A 15,568-nucleotide genomic window follows, 5' to 3' on the forward strand; every position below is an offset into this window, starting at 1 on the left:
CTGTATTATATTCATCACAAACATATACACACACACATACAAATAAATACTTGGAAGATTAAAATAATAATATAAGTGGATCTAAGCCACAGTACTTTTTAGTCAAAATTTTGGTCCAACCTACCATACTACTTTAAACTTGGAATTGATGCATGGTTTGTTTGGCATCAAATTAAAATTATTAGGAGGAGATTTTGGGAAAAGGACTTCACTGTTTGGATCATCAAATAAACTATGTAATAAATTAATTATAATAAGGTAGAGATATATATATAGATATATAATATATTTATATGTGTGTATGTATGAGATGATTTTGGATTTACATGAAGATCAAGGAAGTTATGAATTAAATAGTAAGCCATGGTCTGATCCAAGGACCTCTTGGATCTGCATCCCCTCCCACCACATGCCCATCCCAGCCAACCATCTTAGCTACCTTATGATATATATATATATATGTGCACATATAAATACATGCATGATAATATTTAGTGGGTAACTAATTTTGTTAGAGAGTTTAAGGTAAGTATCATTTTTTCACCATTTTTTTTTAATTATTTTTATGCATCAGTCGATATAAGTAATTTTAAGTTTACGAAATAGTGTAAATAAAAGTAATTTGATTCGGATTTTATTTTATTTTAAAAAATTAAGATATTATTTAAAAAATTAAGATAAATTTTCGTAAAAATAGAATTAGAAAAAACGTATAATAAAAAATAAATAAAAAATGAAAAAAATGTGGAAAGGAATTGAAATATGAAATGCAACAACCAACCACCAAAGGGAAAGGGAAGTTGAACAACAAGAGAAGAAAGATGTGGAAACCATACATACATACATACATACATACATACATACATACATACATAGATACATACACCGGTGAGAAAAGGAAAGATAAGGATTCTTGTATTAGGGAGGGGACAGGCATCATTTTCATATATCCACACTGTGTAACATATTAAGAAAAATATACATATACTTACATATATACATATACATGTACATATACATATTTTACCCTCTTAATATTTCTTTTTCTTTTTGAGAAAAATTTTTATTCTATATTTCCCCTTTTTTTTTAATTAATCTTAATTCATGGGAATCTTTATGTATGTAAATGCTATTATACTGACTTTTTTTTTTTTAAAAAAAAAGCTAATTATTATTCATGCACATACATGCATGATATGTAAATATGTATTAAATGCATAATAAATTACATGTTTAAAATTTTATATTAAAAAACATAGTTTAGATATGCACTATTATTGATATTGATTTTAATAAAAGTCGTAGAAAATAAAATTAGTGTGATTTATGATATATTTTGTGGAAATCGTAATCTTTAATATATTTAACATTAATAAATATTAATTGACTTCAAGACTTCGAAACTTTTTGATGTAAAAGACAAAGTTCAATTATATTCGACGTTGAAATATCTCTGTGTATTTCAAGAAATAATTCACTTAATTACCTTTTAAGATACACAAATCATTTAAGATAATATTATGTACGTTTAGGAAAATAATTTTTAGAATCTCATTTATTAGCATACTGTATGAACAGTTTTTTTTGTATAAATATTTTCTTTAAAATTCATTCCACACAATATGTTTATAGTGTAGAACATATATAATGAAATTTTTCAAAACCAAATTTAGAAATTTTTTAAAAAAAAAACATGTGTCAACGGGATTTGAATGAGTTAAAAATTAAAAGTATCTCTCGAGCCATTAATAGAAAAGTACATAATTTATGTAGAAGATGAATACATTTTTAGAAGATTCACGCCTGCTCTTCAATTGTTTCTCTTCTTATTAATGCTCTTACAATCTTTCACAATTAACCTCATATTCTTGAGTTAATTCACATTTCTTAACTTAAAAAATTCAATGAGTAATTAGTGTGTTGATAATTATCTTTTCCTCTACTGTTACCGTAATATTTTATTTTTTTCAAAGGACGACATGATAGTAAGATATATGTCATCAAAATCTTCTTTTATATCAGGATGAGCTTTCGATTCCTTTGTATCTTCTTTCATATTAGCTTTTTTTTTTTTTGCTTACAAGCATTATATTACACTACTTACTATATCCTTTCGTGACCTACAAATCTGATTATTCTGTAATTCAATTAGGTAAAACCCTTATGTTAATTTTTATCTCGCAGTTGTACCAACTCTTTTGAATGGATAAGATATAATCTGTGATTTTTCTACAATGTGATTCGTGCTAAAAAAAAAAATGGTGTACTTGGCAACTCCTCCACCATGTTCTTTGTTGCTTGTTACTTTACATCGAGAAAAGTCAAAAGCTCATTCACCAAGTGAATTATGCATCCTAATAAAAGCAAAGAAGAAATTTGATTTCTAAGGACAACAAATTAAAAGCAATCGAGAATCGAACCAATCATAGACATGTTATATATACATTGAGGAGGAAATTATGGGTAGAAATATAAATAATGGTAGATAGAGGGTATGATGCATGCAATAAAATGGTGTAGTTGAGGGTGGGGGAATTGAAGGGGGATTAATTACTTGAGAGATTTATTGTCACATGGGGGAAGGAGATGAAATAACTAAATTAATTATAATGGTTTAATGTTGATAATTTATATATGAATAATTTATGGTTGTGTGATCGATTTGATGCACACAAAAATTGATAGTTGGATATTGATGGGATATTGGGACAAGCTCATGGGCTATTTTACAAATTTCAATTTTGACTTTTGCCCAATTCAGAAAAGCTATATATATATATATATATTGTACACTGATTTTAAAACATGGGCTATAACCAAATAAATTTGTTTGTTGTTTTCAATTGGAAAAAAGGAAAAAAGTGATTTCTTTAATTGAAACTAAAGGATTCATGAATTAGGTTAAAATTTGAATGTTATCAATTTAATTTATTGAATCAGTGTGTACCATTTCAAATCAAAATACCCAAAAATACTAATTGGGTCAATCTTTCTTCAACTACAAAAGGAAAGTTAGCCCAATTTCAGAAGGAAAGAAAGTTATATATATATATATATGTATGTATGTATGTGAATGAGGAGGCCCAAAATGAACCCATTAAACTCGGGGGGCACAAGTTACAATCTTTCTTATAGACCCACATGACAATTCACTAACAGATATACAAATACACCCCCCGCGGCCTTATCATCTGTATCCCCTACCTTCTACATGGGGCGACTCGCATCGTCACATTCATGGACTTTTCAAGTCTCGTGTGGTACCGTGCGATCGCATGAACATTTCCCCTCTTAATCACCTGCCTGCCTCACTTCACTTCAAAATGGCTTCTGCAGGTACATGAACATATCCTGCAGCGGCGACATCTGATTCGCTCCGGAAAACTGGGATTCAAACCCATTCTCCACCGTGGCATCTATGTAATTATACGGAAAATCAAGCCCGCTTCTCCAGTCCTTCCATTTCGGCTCGCTCTGCACCTCGCACGTGAATTCCGGCGACACAACGTGCTCCGAGCAACTCGAGTCAGTGTGCAGCCGTGGCACAGAATCCGACTTGTCGAAGCACATCAAGTCACTCTTCACCCCCACCGTCGGAGCTAGAGGCAGCGCAGACTTGTTCGTGAATCCGGTCAACCCTATCCCCGGAACCGGCTTCTTATCCTCCACCTCATCATTACCCCAGAAGCTCTGTTTCAGGTTTCCGGCCACTTGCGGCGATGTCTGCTTCTCGATCGACCCCTTCTTGTTGTATATGCGGCACAGAACCCAATCGTCCAGCTGCAAAATCAACACCGTTGGTTTAGTCACTAATAAAATGCATTATGTTGACATATTTGAAAATCTGATTTCATCGCTATCTCCTTGTGCCACCCACGTCGGAGGAGATAAGAAGGAATATTTTCCTAAACTGGAGATTAATAATATTTGATTGAGGGGTTTTGCTAATGTGACGGGCGACTGCTTCAGACATATAAACGGTGACGTCCTTTTTCCAATGACGTGGATTATTTATTAGCCGTATAACTGGTACCAAATGGGGACCACACGCAATTAACCATGGCGGGGACCACTAGAACCCCACCGACTATAAATCTACTGACCCTATACAGTTCACCGTTGGTAAACGGATCTACCGACGACGTTATACCATTGGCTAATTCCCTCGGTATACCGTCAAATCCTTAGCTGTCTTCTGCGGCCGCCGAAAAGAAAATTGACAGTTGTGGACCCCTACAGGCTTTAACAGCGTGTAGGGGCAAAATTGTCATTTCAAATTCCACATCGTGGAGCAAAGCTCATCATGCAGAGAAAGGTGACTGTACAATTAAAACTAATAATCTGAAAGAGGAAGAAGAAAACTGAAACCGTACCCTTAAGCTGTTCTTCTTCCGAGCCGAACGATCGACGTCGGCCAGCCGATACTCGTGCATAATCCAATTGGTTTTTTCCCCTTTAGGCGCTTTCCCTGCGTAGAACACCAAAGCCTTTTTAATCCCAACCGGCTTCGGATGCCCAATCGGCTTATCGGCTCCGGTCGCCTTCCAGTAACCGCTCCCAGCCGCCCGGTTCGGCCTCGACCCATTCGGGTACTTCCGGTCTCTTGGTGAAAAGAAGTACCACTCCTTCTCTCCGTATAAGGCCATATCTGTAGTTTCACCATTCAAAATAACGACCAATAATGAATTCATTTCACTAATCATCATAACATACATGTTTCGAAAATACCACGAGAACATTTAAAAAAAAAAAGAATAAGAAATTCACCAGGTAGATCCCATGGATCGAATTTGTAGAGGTCGATTTCGGCGATAATCGGGGCGCCGATAGGCTGCGAGGCGCATTTACGACAGAGATAGTGTGTGACCAGCTCGTCGTCGGTTGGATGGAACCTGAATCCCGGTGGTAGCTGTAAATCGGCTGTAGGTGACGTCATTGTGCCTATTTTACCCTCTGCTTCTTTTTTAGTATCTCTTCTTCTCTGGTGTGATGTATTGTAATGTTAGGTTAACAAGGACGGCGCTTGAAACTTCGAACGAAAGAGGTGGAGGGGAATATATAGGAAGAGGGAGAGGACACGTGGCCCGGGGGTGAGTATGGGGAAGGTAGGCTTCTAGAATCCACGTGGGGGATAATGTTAAGGAGAGGTTTCAAAGGCGTGGTATTGTGGTGATGACGAAGGGGACACGTGTCAGCCACTGAAGTAAGGCGCGTGCGTGTCGATAGCCCACAACCAGGTGATTTTGTCATTGCTTACGACACCAGTTTTGGAGCGTGGCGGCACTGGCAATACGGTCCCAGAGAACCGAACTCTCCTCGGGTTTCGCGTGGGGTCGGTGAGGTTTGTTCCTTTTTTTTTCTTTTAATTTATTTTAAAAGCCCCTTGATTTCGAGCCGACAGTTTAACGGTGGATGCGATGCACACGTCAGCTTCCACGTGCGGATTTGAGAAACGGTTGGGAGAGGACCAACACGTATGTAGGTACGCGCGTGCGGGTAGGTCGTTCAAAATGATGACGTAATTTTTCATCACCAATGCTTGCGGGTGCAGTGTTAAAATTTACATTAATTTTCAATTTATTTAAAATATTTTTTGCACTTAAAATGTATTAATTGTTTCTTAATTAAGACATAATAATCTTTGACTTAGCGGCGTTGACCAATTTTGCTCGAATAATTTCCTCTAAAAATAAGGCCGATCATGTTTGTTTACTTTTGGGTTACGTAAAAAAGACGGTCGTTAGTTTTAATAATTATCATAATTATAATTATTAGTCACTAATTATTAAATTTTAACCTTCCAAAAATACCAATAAAGTCAAAAAAACTAAGTTTTTAATCACTAAATAAATAATTAATTAGGTACAATTAGTGTTTTATTTAAGAAAAAAGGAAAGTGGTACGTTGAATTTGTATATAAAAAGTGAGAGATTTGGCATGATGCATTGCATGTAAATTGTGTGTTGATTAAAATTAGTTAGTGGATTCAATATATAAGTGGCATGAATTGAAATTTGGTAATTAATTAATTAATAATTTGTTAACAAAATTCAAGTTATCGACTAATATATTAATTTTCCAACACTAATTATTTAAATTTCTAAAATGGTCAAAGTCGGTAAATTTTATGAGTATAATTAAATTATTTAAATTTTTTATTAAATAGTTACACAAACAAAATAAAAAAGAGGGTATATTTATAACAAATTAAAAATTTATAAATTTATTTAAAAATCACACTTATTTTGACCAAAAGACAATAAAATTTATTTGAACAATAAGAAAATTTATGTGAAATTGAAACACCATATTGCAAATAAATTCATATGAAAAATAGGGTTTTATAATAGATCCTTATATATATATATATATGTATGTAGATATATTTATAATGTAAATAGAGTTTATATTAAACACGTATTACATTAATTAATTGTAAAAAAGGATTTGATTTGGATAATGGTATATCCCCTAAAGTAGATATATAGATATATATATATATATATATGTGTGTGTGTGTGTGTGTAACTTGAGATTGTAGGGGAGAAGATAAGGTGGAAAAAGGTACGTTTTGGCATAATAACATTTGACCAACACCACACAAACTAATCAATCTAATAATGTTGCTTCTTAAAGTTGTTGTTCTTGCAAATATTTATTAAACCCTTGATTTGGTTTCCATCCAAATTCAATTTTTGTGGGTCAAAAATAAAAAATTTGATATTGACTAAATAACTTTGACTTTTAATTATTAAGTTTATAGAATTTATATATATATATATAATGTTGGCTTAAAAAATATACCAATAAAATTAAAATACATTAATTGCAAATTTTTAATTCATTTATTGCATTTAAGACTTTAATTTGTTTGAAACAATTTATAAATATTGCAATTCACTTACAAATATATACTTAATTCATTTTGGAAATTATTAAATTATATAAAATTTACAGAATTTGATGTACCCAAAAAAATTGATTGAATTTTATAATTACCCTCGAAATTTATTCAAGGGTAATTAAATATTTTCAATAAAAATTCACATTTTTTCTTATTAATTTAGTGCATTTTCAAAAAAAATTAAACCTAATTTTCGAATAATTATGGCAGATTATTATTGATTTATTTTTTACCACATATACAAACACACACAAACATATATATATATATATAGATACTTGTTTGATTTATAAAAAAAATAATAAAAAGAAGAATAAAATATAAGGTCTTGGTTTGATTTTGAATGATGACGTGTAAACGGACGACGTGGATAAGGATGAAGGAAGCTACCAGGCAACAGCTCAAATAGCCATCTACGTTAAAAATGGATTTATCAATTTCCTACGTGGATTTAATCGCATTTACTTTCGGTGGCCGTTAAATTGGAGAATGTCTGCGTCACCGTCAAAGTAGACCTCATTAGATGACAAACCAATAACATTGCGCCACGCCGTAGCAGGTCGATGAATTTCTACGCCACGCATGACTTAAAACTTTGTCGTTTTGATACGCGGATGCAACAACATCGACCTAATCGAGATCCCCCCTCCAAGTAACGGTCGAAATGTCGAAAAGGTCCCTAGTTATGCCACGTGGTCTTGTATGATTGGTTGATTTTGTGAACATATTCGTCATTTTAATACGTGTATGGTCAATGGAGGGTTGCGAGCCGTTGACTAGGAGCATGAATTTCACGTCGGAGAGAAAATGGGAGAATTATTACAAACGATATAAATAGGAAAATTAATATTTAATTAGATGATTAGTATTTTCATTTAAATAAATTAATAATTAATTAATATTAATTTGAATTTGAACGGTGTAACTCATTTAAAAAAAAAATTGAAAAAAATTAATTAATTAATTGATAAAATCCGAATTAATTAACACCAATTTCTTGGATACAACAAAAAAAGTTTTCCCTCCAAATAGTTTTTCATAACATTTTCTATACATACACACACACACACACACACACACACACACACACACATATATATATGTGTGTGTGTGTGTGTGTGTGTGTGTGTATATATATATATTTGGGTTATAGAAAAAAGTTAAAACGTGGAAAATACATTACTTAAGGGTGATGAGATGCTTTGAACATGGACATGAATATTTATTTTTGTTGAACTCAAAAATCTCTACATTTGACAAAGACTTCTCTTTGCCTAACTTACAACAACTTGCAACTAATGACTTTTTCAGAACATGTTCTTTGTCCACTTCATTATCAGCGACCCTATATATATATATATATATATATATATATATATATGTATGTATGTATGTATATATATTTTATTTCTTAGATATTATTTTTTTGTTCTTATGGTTTTGAATTGTATATTAATATTCTATATCTTTTTATTAAGAAATCGTGCTATTATCAACATATATATATCATTAATAATAAAACATATTAATTTTTACGTAAAAAAATGTTAAATTAATCTCTAAAATTTAATACTTACTATAATTGGGTATTTTAATATTTTTTTTCTTTATAATTTGATTCTATGTATTTTCTTCTATTTTTAATAAAAAAATTAAAATAGTTAAAATAATAATTTTAACTAATTATGTAAAATAATATATTAATAAATTAATAATGAATTTGTATTTATTTTTTTTATAATTAATTTAATTAATTAGTCAACTTTTTGATAATTTTTTTAAAAAATAAAATAATGTACTAATTTTAAGCCCATTTTTTTCCATACAATTCCGACCACTTTCGAATTTAAATATATATTATTAGATTAAGTAGAGAATGAAAACCACAAGTTACAAGAAATTTTAGTGCAAATTGTGATTTATTTCGTAATTATTATGTTTTTATTATTAAAATTAGTTTGGTAAACCAAAATTAAAAATTAAATTACATGCTTACAATCCTATACATACAATCGTATATGTTATTTTTTGGGTCATGTGGGTGTCAACGAGAGTCCTTCGGCTAGCCAATGGATTTCTACTTTCTACTACTAAAAAGTAGATTGTGATAATTTACAAAATGAAAAAAAAAAAAAAAAAATAATATAATAATAAAATAAAATAAAATAAAATAAAATAAACTTGTCGTGCGCTTCAAGTTTTCCAAAACCCATTATGTTGTCGTTTTGCTTTGGAGGATTCCACGTTTCGATATTTCATTGGTTTTTAATTAATTCCATGCTCGCTCATGAATACGACGTCGTTTTGACAACTTTTTGAAAAAAAAAATAATAATAAAAAAATAAATGAAATTTAGTAAATATTAATCACGATTTAAGCGGTGTGTATGTAGCCTTTTGTTTATTTTTTATAGTCATCGTACAAAATCACATGCATATTATATGTATATATGTATGCATACATGATTAATTAGGGTTTCACTGTAAGTATTATTGCCAAATGTTATAATCAATACTATGATACATACTATATGTATGTATATATTTATATATATATATATATTATATGTATCAAGTAAATTAAAGAAGATAAGAACAAAAATAATTCGTGGGTCGCAAAATCAATGTGTCGGGCGGGAAATTCTTTTTTTTCTTTTAAAAAAAATTGAGACGAAAATGAAATTAAGATGGATTTTCAGCCGTCCATTTTTTATACTTGTAATTTTTATATTTATACATGTCGGTTAATTTGTTATATATATATATGTATATATATATTTTATTTTGTCGTTTTGCGGGGAAAGTAGAGACTCCGCATGCTGTATAACCCAAGACAAAAGTCTTCGCATTGTTTGGGTCATTCTTATATTGTCATTATTTTCTGCAAGGGAAATTGACATGTTTGTATTAAATAATATTAATTAACTTAATCTTTGTATTATAATTAATTAATCGTAATTTAATTGTAATAATACGGACAGAAAAAGAGCAATGCGGATGAGTTAATTAAGACGGTGGTGAGTGAGACGGCGGCGCCCAAGAAATCAGATCACAGCAAAGTTTAAAGCGTAATTAAAGGCATAATCTTCTGATTCTGCTTCTAAATCCTGTTTAATTATATAAGTTAGCTAAGTGTACGTATATAATATTATAATCATAATTATAAAGCATAATCTTCTGATTTGTCTAAATTAAGCAGCAAATTATCCCTACTGGTTCAATTAATTATGGAATTAATGGTCAGAGAATAATTACTTAAATTACGGCGGTGTGGTTGCTTAATCACAAAGCTCTCTTATATATATATATATATTTATTTAATATAATATAATATATAAAAATTTTATGTTTATAAAAAATCAAAATTTAAATTTCTAATATAATCCAAAATTTGGATAGCTTATGGGTCAAACCTTGTTGGTTAAGGTTGTAGCCTCAAGAGGGTCATCGGAATACCAAATTTTTTAGCCGCCAAGCCACACAATGGAAGAGGCGTGACCAAATTGGTCTTCATCCATAGGGAATTGGGGGGCCGAGTATATATAAGTTGTATCGTATAAGGTTATCGTATAAATAAATCGAGTATTATGTATACTACTTAATGTAATAAAAATTAGAAAACTAACGTTTTAAATACATTCGATTAAATTAATGAGTCTTGACAACTTGAATTTTGTATTCTACGTGAAGTTTTAACGAATTGTTAGCCTTATTAAAATTAGTTTGAGCACTGTTCATTTTTCGATTGAATAAATGACTTATTTCTTTTTACAATGTGGTGTATAAAATTTTTTCGAATGTATTGTCAAACGGGTTTTTAATGAAATGTTGTCTTATCTGATCGTCGAATCACAATCGACTTTTGTTTTGAAACAACTAATGGGAAACGATGTTTTGTTAATTTTCATAGCGATCCATAAGATGAAGCTGACGAGCAAGAGGCATAAGGCGGACGTGATAGTAAAAATTGATATAATCAAAGCCTACGACAGAATTAAATGAGAATATTTGGAGGCTATGCTTCTCGACTTAGGTTTTTTTATGTATGTTGACGTTTTAAAAAGATTAGTACATGGTTGGACGTGTTATTCGTATTTTTAAAATGAATAATTTATCAATTGGACAAATATGTATACGTATATGTATATGTACGAGTATAATTGCCGTGACATAATTAAAATGCATTAACCCTGTACAATGAGTTTATATATGTTAATTGGTAATTAAGCGCGATAATTTTACAATTAAGGAAATAATTAAATGAAGAGTAATTAACTAAATGTCGGGCGGCGAGGACGACGGTTCGGTGGCGCAAATGGGACAAACCTTTTTGATTTGTAGCCATTTGCTTATACAATCCGAATGGAAAGGATGCTCGCATGGCAGAGCAACCAGCGGTTCCTCTTCCTCGTACTCGACCTGACAAACCACGCACCGATCGATTATTCCGCCAACCTCAGGTCCAAATTTTGACGATCGCAGGCAATTCGAGATTTGATTCAACGAAAATCCTCTCTTCTCCACTCCAACAAACTCTGCTAGAGCAATCAGTTCTTCGTAAGATAATTCATCTGGATCGATCTCATCTTCTTCCTCAATATCATCCATATCTTCATCACTGTAATCGCTGTCCAGAAACCCTAGGCCGTCCTCGAAATCGTAACCTTGGAAGTATCCGTAATAATTATAATTGCCTTGGCTAATTTCTTCTTCTTCGTCTTCGTCCTCAGTTTCGCTTTCGATTGTGGCGAGCACTGACAGTGCCGTCTCTTGTTCTTGCAGGTTATTAATGGCGAAATCTGAGTCCGCCTGCTCCTTTCTTTGTTTGGTGAGGTCTTGGTTGTCCATTGAATATCGGTGACGCAAATCGCGGAATACAGAGTGAGAGAGGAATGGTTGAAACATAAAGGAATACAAATGGAGGTTTTCTTGCAGGTAAGTGTAACTTAGACGGGAAGAAAATGGTGATATTCCAGATTTGGAGATGGAAGGTGGTTAAGGTTTGATACCAGGCTTTTGCCTTTGGTGTAGCTATAGATAGAGAGAGTGAAGTCTTCTTATTGGACAAGGCAAAAACCATATCTCATAATTTGTGCCTAAACCTTGCCTAATCTCCACGTAATTTCTCCTTCTTACTGTATAAATATATACTTACATGAGCATTCATTCTTGTTTTTTTTTTTTTTTTTGTTTTTGGACAAAGCTAAACATTGCATCTACTCACAAATTCATTAATCTTATTTTGTTAAGTTTATTAGATGATAAAAGATAAAATTTATACCATCTTTATTATATGTGGATTAATTGAAACAGTACAAATCTTATTATTAATTCTTTAAATTTCATGATCTATAAACGTGATCTTTCCCAACTACCACCCTCATGGGCGGCTCTGTTTTAAGAGCGTTACTTATTATGTTCTTACTGTGTACCACGATGATAATATAAGGATGACGACGACCATGAAGATGACGATGATGGTGATAATAATGTATGTACTATGAGATGAGATCTGGGTTTCCTTTTAACTCCTTGTTATAAAACATTATCATCATCTTCGTCATCTTCATCATCGTCATCATCTTCATCATGGTGCAATAGTAAGAACATAGTAAGTAACCCTCTTGAACCAGAGCACCCAATGAAAGGTAGCAGCTGGGAGGGGTTATGTTCGTAGATTGCAGACCGATTTCATCTCAATCTCAGCTGTTAACCTTTCGTTTCTTCCTTTCTTCTTCCCGCATGGAAAAGAAAAAGAAGATAACAAAAAAATCATAGATCATCATCATCAATAACAAATTCATTGGATAAAGGAATTTCATATACAAGAATACTAATCACACCCTTAACCGGACCTGAAAATTTTATATAATTCCTTAAATGGGAAACAAGTAAGAATTAAACTGAACCAAATGGACATAAGAGTACTAATCCATTGGCAAACTTTGGCTTCTCCTACAATTTGTACCTCTTCTGAACAAACTTTGATGTCCTCCTCATCTTGAGCTCGTGATCTTTGCTTGCATGGTTTCTGTGCAACCCGAGATTCCTTTTGCAACCATAAACTGAATCTCTGTTAGACCCTGCTCGAATTCCGACACTTCTCGGCCTCAAAGATCTCCTTAAACGAATTCCTTTATAATTCCTCCGCCGCCTAGATGATCTCCATGATCTACTACTTTGCTCTATATGTCTAGGCATGTGATATGAAAAGCTTCTGTCGTTATATTCAATGTCACTTGTGTAGAATCCATCTTCCATTTCTCTTCTGTACCTACGACGCCTTTTCCTTCTAACGCTCATAAGCTCAACACATAAGAAAGTGCAACAGTACTCCCAGGCAGAGAACCAACACTTGATGCTTCCCCAAATCATTTTGCAAATGCTATGGCCAATGCAGTGGCAAATGCCCAGTTTATATGATAAATAAATGAATAACAGAACTGCAAATTAACATGAGAAAACAAACAAATCAAACTGGGACTTGACTAGGTTAAAATTGACTTAATTGGGTCTAGTTACTATCAGTACTCACTGATATAGCATAGGATAAGTACCATTCCCATCTTGAACAGATTGGCAACACAGAAGTTCTCGATGTAACAAATAAGGTCCCATTGTGAGCTGCAAACCGTACTGAACAAGACACCAAGAAAAGAAAGAGGTAGTTCTTGAACTTATTTGCTCTAGCAAGAAGTGAAAATATAGTAGAAGATGTACAAATTGCTTCCAGTAATATTTACCTGCAGGACTTCCCTGAAAGAAAATCAAGTGGGGAACCAAAAAGTTTGCTGATTGAGTCAATTAAACTCGAAAAGAATGAGCTAATTACGTTGCCCATCAAGTCAGCCGAATCATCCAGGAAATATTAACTAAATGTCCGGTAGACGATAGATTTTATGTGTTTCTGAGTCCTGTGAAGTTGCATAGAACTTGGTAATTTCCAACAGTTAAATTTGATAATCAGATATCCGCTGTACAGAAACTTCCAAACAGAAAAGTCGTGCAAATCGAAGGATCTGCAATCGTGAAAAGAATGATTAACAATCACAGTGGAATTACAGGATAAGTAGAATTGTTATGCATTTAGATCCAGGCCAGAATATAGTCTGAAAGAAAGGAAGAATCACTCTAATGCATAAATCAGAGGTACTTGCTGCCTTTTCTTTTATGTGCGTTATCCATTGCAATGCAAAAAATAGTAGGTTTGCTTTGAACATGGGTATAATAGAATCCATAACAGAAACCTTAATTGCCTTTACCTCGTTTATAAATTCAAGTCAGAAATAAAGGAGAATGAATCCACCAAATTGCTCTACGTTTAAAGAAATGGTGTTTCTAGTTGTAGAGATATACATATAAATATCAACAAATGGGCCAAGAATACTATACTGTACAATCTCTAAATGGGCCAACCATGATTATCAACAAATGAAAAACTTCACAACCCCCATGAGAATACCTCTCGAGCGTGGATTCTTGAACCAGATAAAATCATCTATTTGAAACCTATTTTTGCATGGAGGAAATCTAGAAAAATATACTTTAAATGAACAAAGCTTAATACTGTGTCACTTATTCCCAAAATTCATGAATAGATACATTATAGAATTGAAACAGAAGTTCAAAGATTTTACCAAATGAAGCAAAGCCGCAAAGAACTTCTCCTTTTTTCTATCCTGACCTCACTTTCTTTCCATTTTAATTTCGGTTCCCCGATTCCAGACTACTCTTCGTATACTACTTCTTGCTTTCGATTTGTTGTTCCCGATCTTCTATCTATTTTCTTCTATTCTATTGAATCCCGGAGCCCTAACCCTCTCTGTTTCCTTTTCTTTTTCTTTGCGATTTTTCCGCTGATTTCTCCACACCCTCACCGTCTCGCTTTTAGTGTCCTCTTCCAGAAAACCAGAAAATCCCAGAATGTTCCATCTTTCTTTCTTTGCTTCTGCCTCTCTATCTATCTTTCTTTGCTTCTCGTTCTGTCTCGTAATCTCCGCTCCATGCTCTCTGTTTCTATCGTCCTCTCTGCAGTTCCTCTGTCCTCTGCACGTTTCTTTCCTATCTTCGTTATTGTTCTCTCCTCCTACTTCGATCAGCAGAAGAGGGATGAGAAGGATGAAAAGAAACGGCACTTTCTGATGAAAAGAAATGGTGATTGAAGAGATGTACATATGAATATGAGTATAATGGATAAAGAAAGTAGATAATGGCTGATGTAACTTACAGCAAAGAATATGTTCTTCTGCGTATTGTTAATTGTTTGTGACGAATGGAAAACACTGGTTTTAATTTGCAGGAGCGGAAAATAGAGGGAAAAAAAGGAAGAAGAGTAACTGCCGACGGATATGCAAGGCGAAACCAAATTTCCAAAACGACACCGTAGATAACGCAAGGCAAAACCAAATTTCCAAAACGACACCGTAGATAACGCAAGGCAAAACCAAATTGCCAAAACGACATCGTAGACTTATAATCATCAGTACGGGGCCAATAATACGAAGTCAGGTCAAAGAAGGGTTGACCAATGAGGCTTGGTTTCTCTAGAATTTATACTTAATATTTATATCTAAATTCATTAGTAAATAAGGAAATATCTTTCTAAATAATAATATGTATAACATCTCATATGAAATTAAATTAATATATTACAAGTTTCATCAAA

General features: G+C 32.7%; 3 protein-coding genes and 1 long non-coding RNA gene across 7 annotated transcripts; 1 reads left to right on the plus strand and 3 right to left on the minus strand.

Annotated features, from left to right (window-relative positions):
• Window positions 1-3,021: 3,021 nt before the first annotated feature.
• Window positions 3,022-5,043, minus strand: NAC032 (NAC domain containing protein 32). The gene is made up of 3 exons (XM_022040787.2): window positions 4,768-5,043; window positions 4,374-4,648; window positions 3,022-3,780 (listed from the first exon to the last, which is right to left on the minus strand). The coding sequence occupies exons 1-3, from the start codon at window positions 4,934-4,936 to the stop codon at window positions 3,319-3,321; spliced, it is 906 nt and encodes a 301-aa protein (XP_021896479.2). The 5' UTR covers window positions 4,937-5,043; the 3' UTR covers window positions 3,022-3,318.
• A 75-nt stretch (window positions 5,044-5,118) lies between these two features.
• On the plus strand, window positions 5,119-5,649 carry LOC110813583 (uncharacterized). Its single transcript, XR_002539497.2, has 2 exons — window positions 5,119-5,341; window positions 5,431-5,649. It is a non-coding gene; the product is annotated as an uncharacterized LOC110813583 (long non-coding RNA).
• A 5,434-nt stretch (window positions 5,650-11,083) lies between these two features.
• LOC110813560 (uncharacterized) lies at window positions 11,084-12,062 on the minus strand. Its single transcript, XM_022040753.2, has one exon. It carries the CDS (start codon window positions 11,806-11,808, stop codon window positions 11,179-11,181), a length of 630 nt encoding a protein of 209 aa, XP_021896445.2. The 5' UTR covers window positions 11,809-12,062; the 3' UTR covers window positions 11,084-11,178.
• A 616-nt stretch (window positions 12,063-12,678) lies between these two features.
• On the minus strand, window positions 12,679-15,568 carry LOC110813487 (uncharacterized). 4 transcript variants are annotated; one of them, XM_022040656.2, is made up of 5 exons: window positions 15,131-15,568; window positions 14,541-14,992; window positions 13,647-13,922; window positions 13,439-13,539; window positions 12,679-13,346 (listed from the first exon to the last, which is right to left on the minus strand). In XM_022040656.2, exons 3-5 carry the CDS (start codon window positions 13,742-13,744, stop codon window positions 12,859-12,861), a joined length of 687 nt encoding a protein of 228 aa, XP_021896348.2. In that variant the 5' UTR covers window positions 13,745-13,922; window positions 14,541-14,992; window positions 15,131-15,568; the 3' UTR covers window positions 12,679-12,858. The 4 variants fall into 4 exon arrangements, with proteins under 4 accessions (XP_021896348.2, XP_021896346.2, XP_021896345.2 ...); XM_022040654.2 differs by having other exon boundaries at window positions 14,541-15,037; XM_022040653.2 differs by having other exon boundaries at window positions 14,541-15,041.

This window comes from Carica papaya, chromosome 1, assembly GCF_054855325.1.
Source record: "Carica papaya isolate Zhongbai chromosome 1, ASM5485532v1, whole genome shotgun sequence".
Classification (NCBI taxonomy): domain Eukaryota; kingdom Viridiplantae; phylum Streptophyta; class Magnoliopsida; order Brassicales; family Caricaceae; genus Carica; species Carica papaya.

Bases quoted from the DNA above. Each gene is read 5' to 3' on its own strand.
- NAC032 (XM_022040787.2), bottom strand. From the start codon at position 4,936: ATGACGTCACCTACAGCCGATTTACAGCTACCACCGGGATTCAGGTTC. The intron at 4,649-4,767 runs GTGAATTTCTTA...GTGAAACTACAG, and splicing joins CGATCCATGGGATCTACCTG to ATATGGCCTTATACGGAGAG. The intron at 3,781-4,373 runs GTACGGTTTCAG...TTGATTTTGCAG, and splicing joins GGAAGAAGAACAGCTTAAGG to CTGGACGATTGGGTTCTGTG.
- LOC110813487 (XM_022040656.2), bottom strand. From the start codon at position 13,744: ATGGGCAACGTAATTAGCTCATTCTTTTCGAGTTTAATTGACTCAATC. The intron at 13,540-13,646 runs GTAAATATTACT...TGTCTTGTTCAG, and splicing joins CTTTCAGGGAAGTCCTGCAG to TACGGTTTGCAGCTCACAAT. The intron at 13,347-13,438 runs GTGAGTACTGAT...GTTAATTTGCAG, and splicing joins ACTTATCCTATGCTATATCA to TTCTGTTATTCATTTATTTA.
- LOC110813560 (XM_022040753.2), bottom strand. From the start codon at position 11,808: ATGTTTCAACCATTCCTCTCTCACTCTGTATTCCGCGATTTGCGTCAC.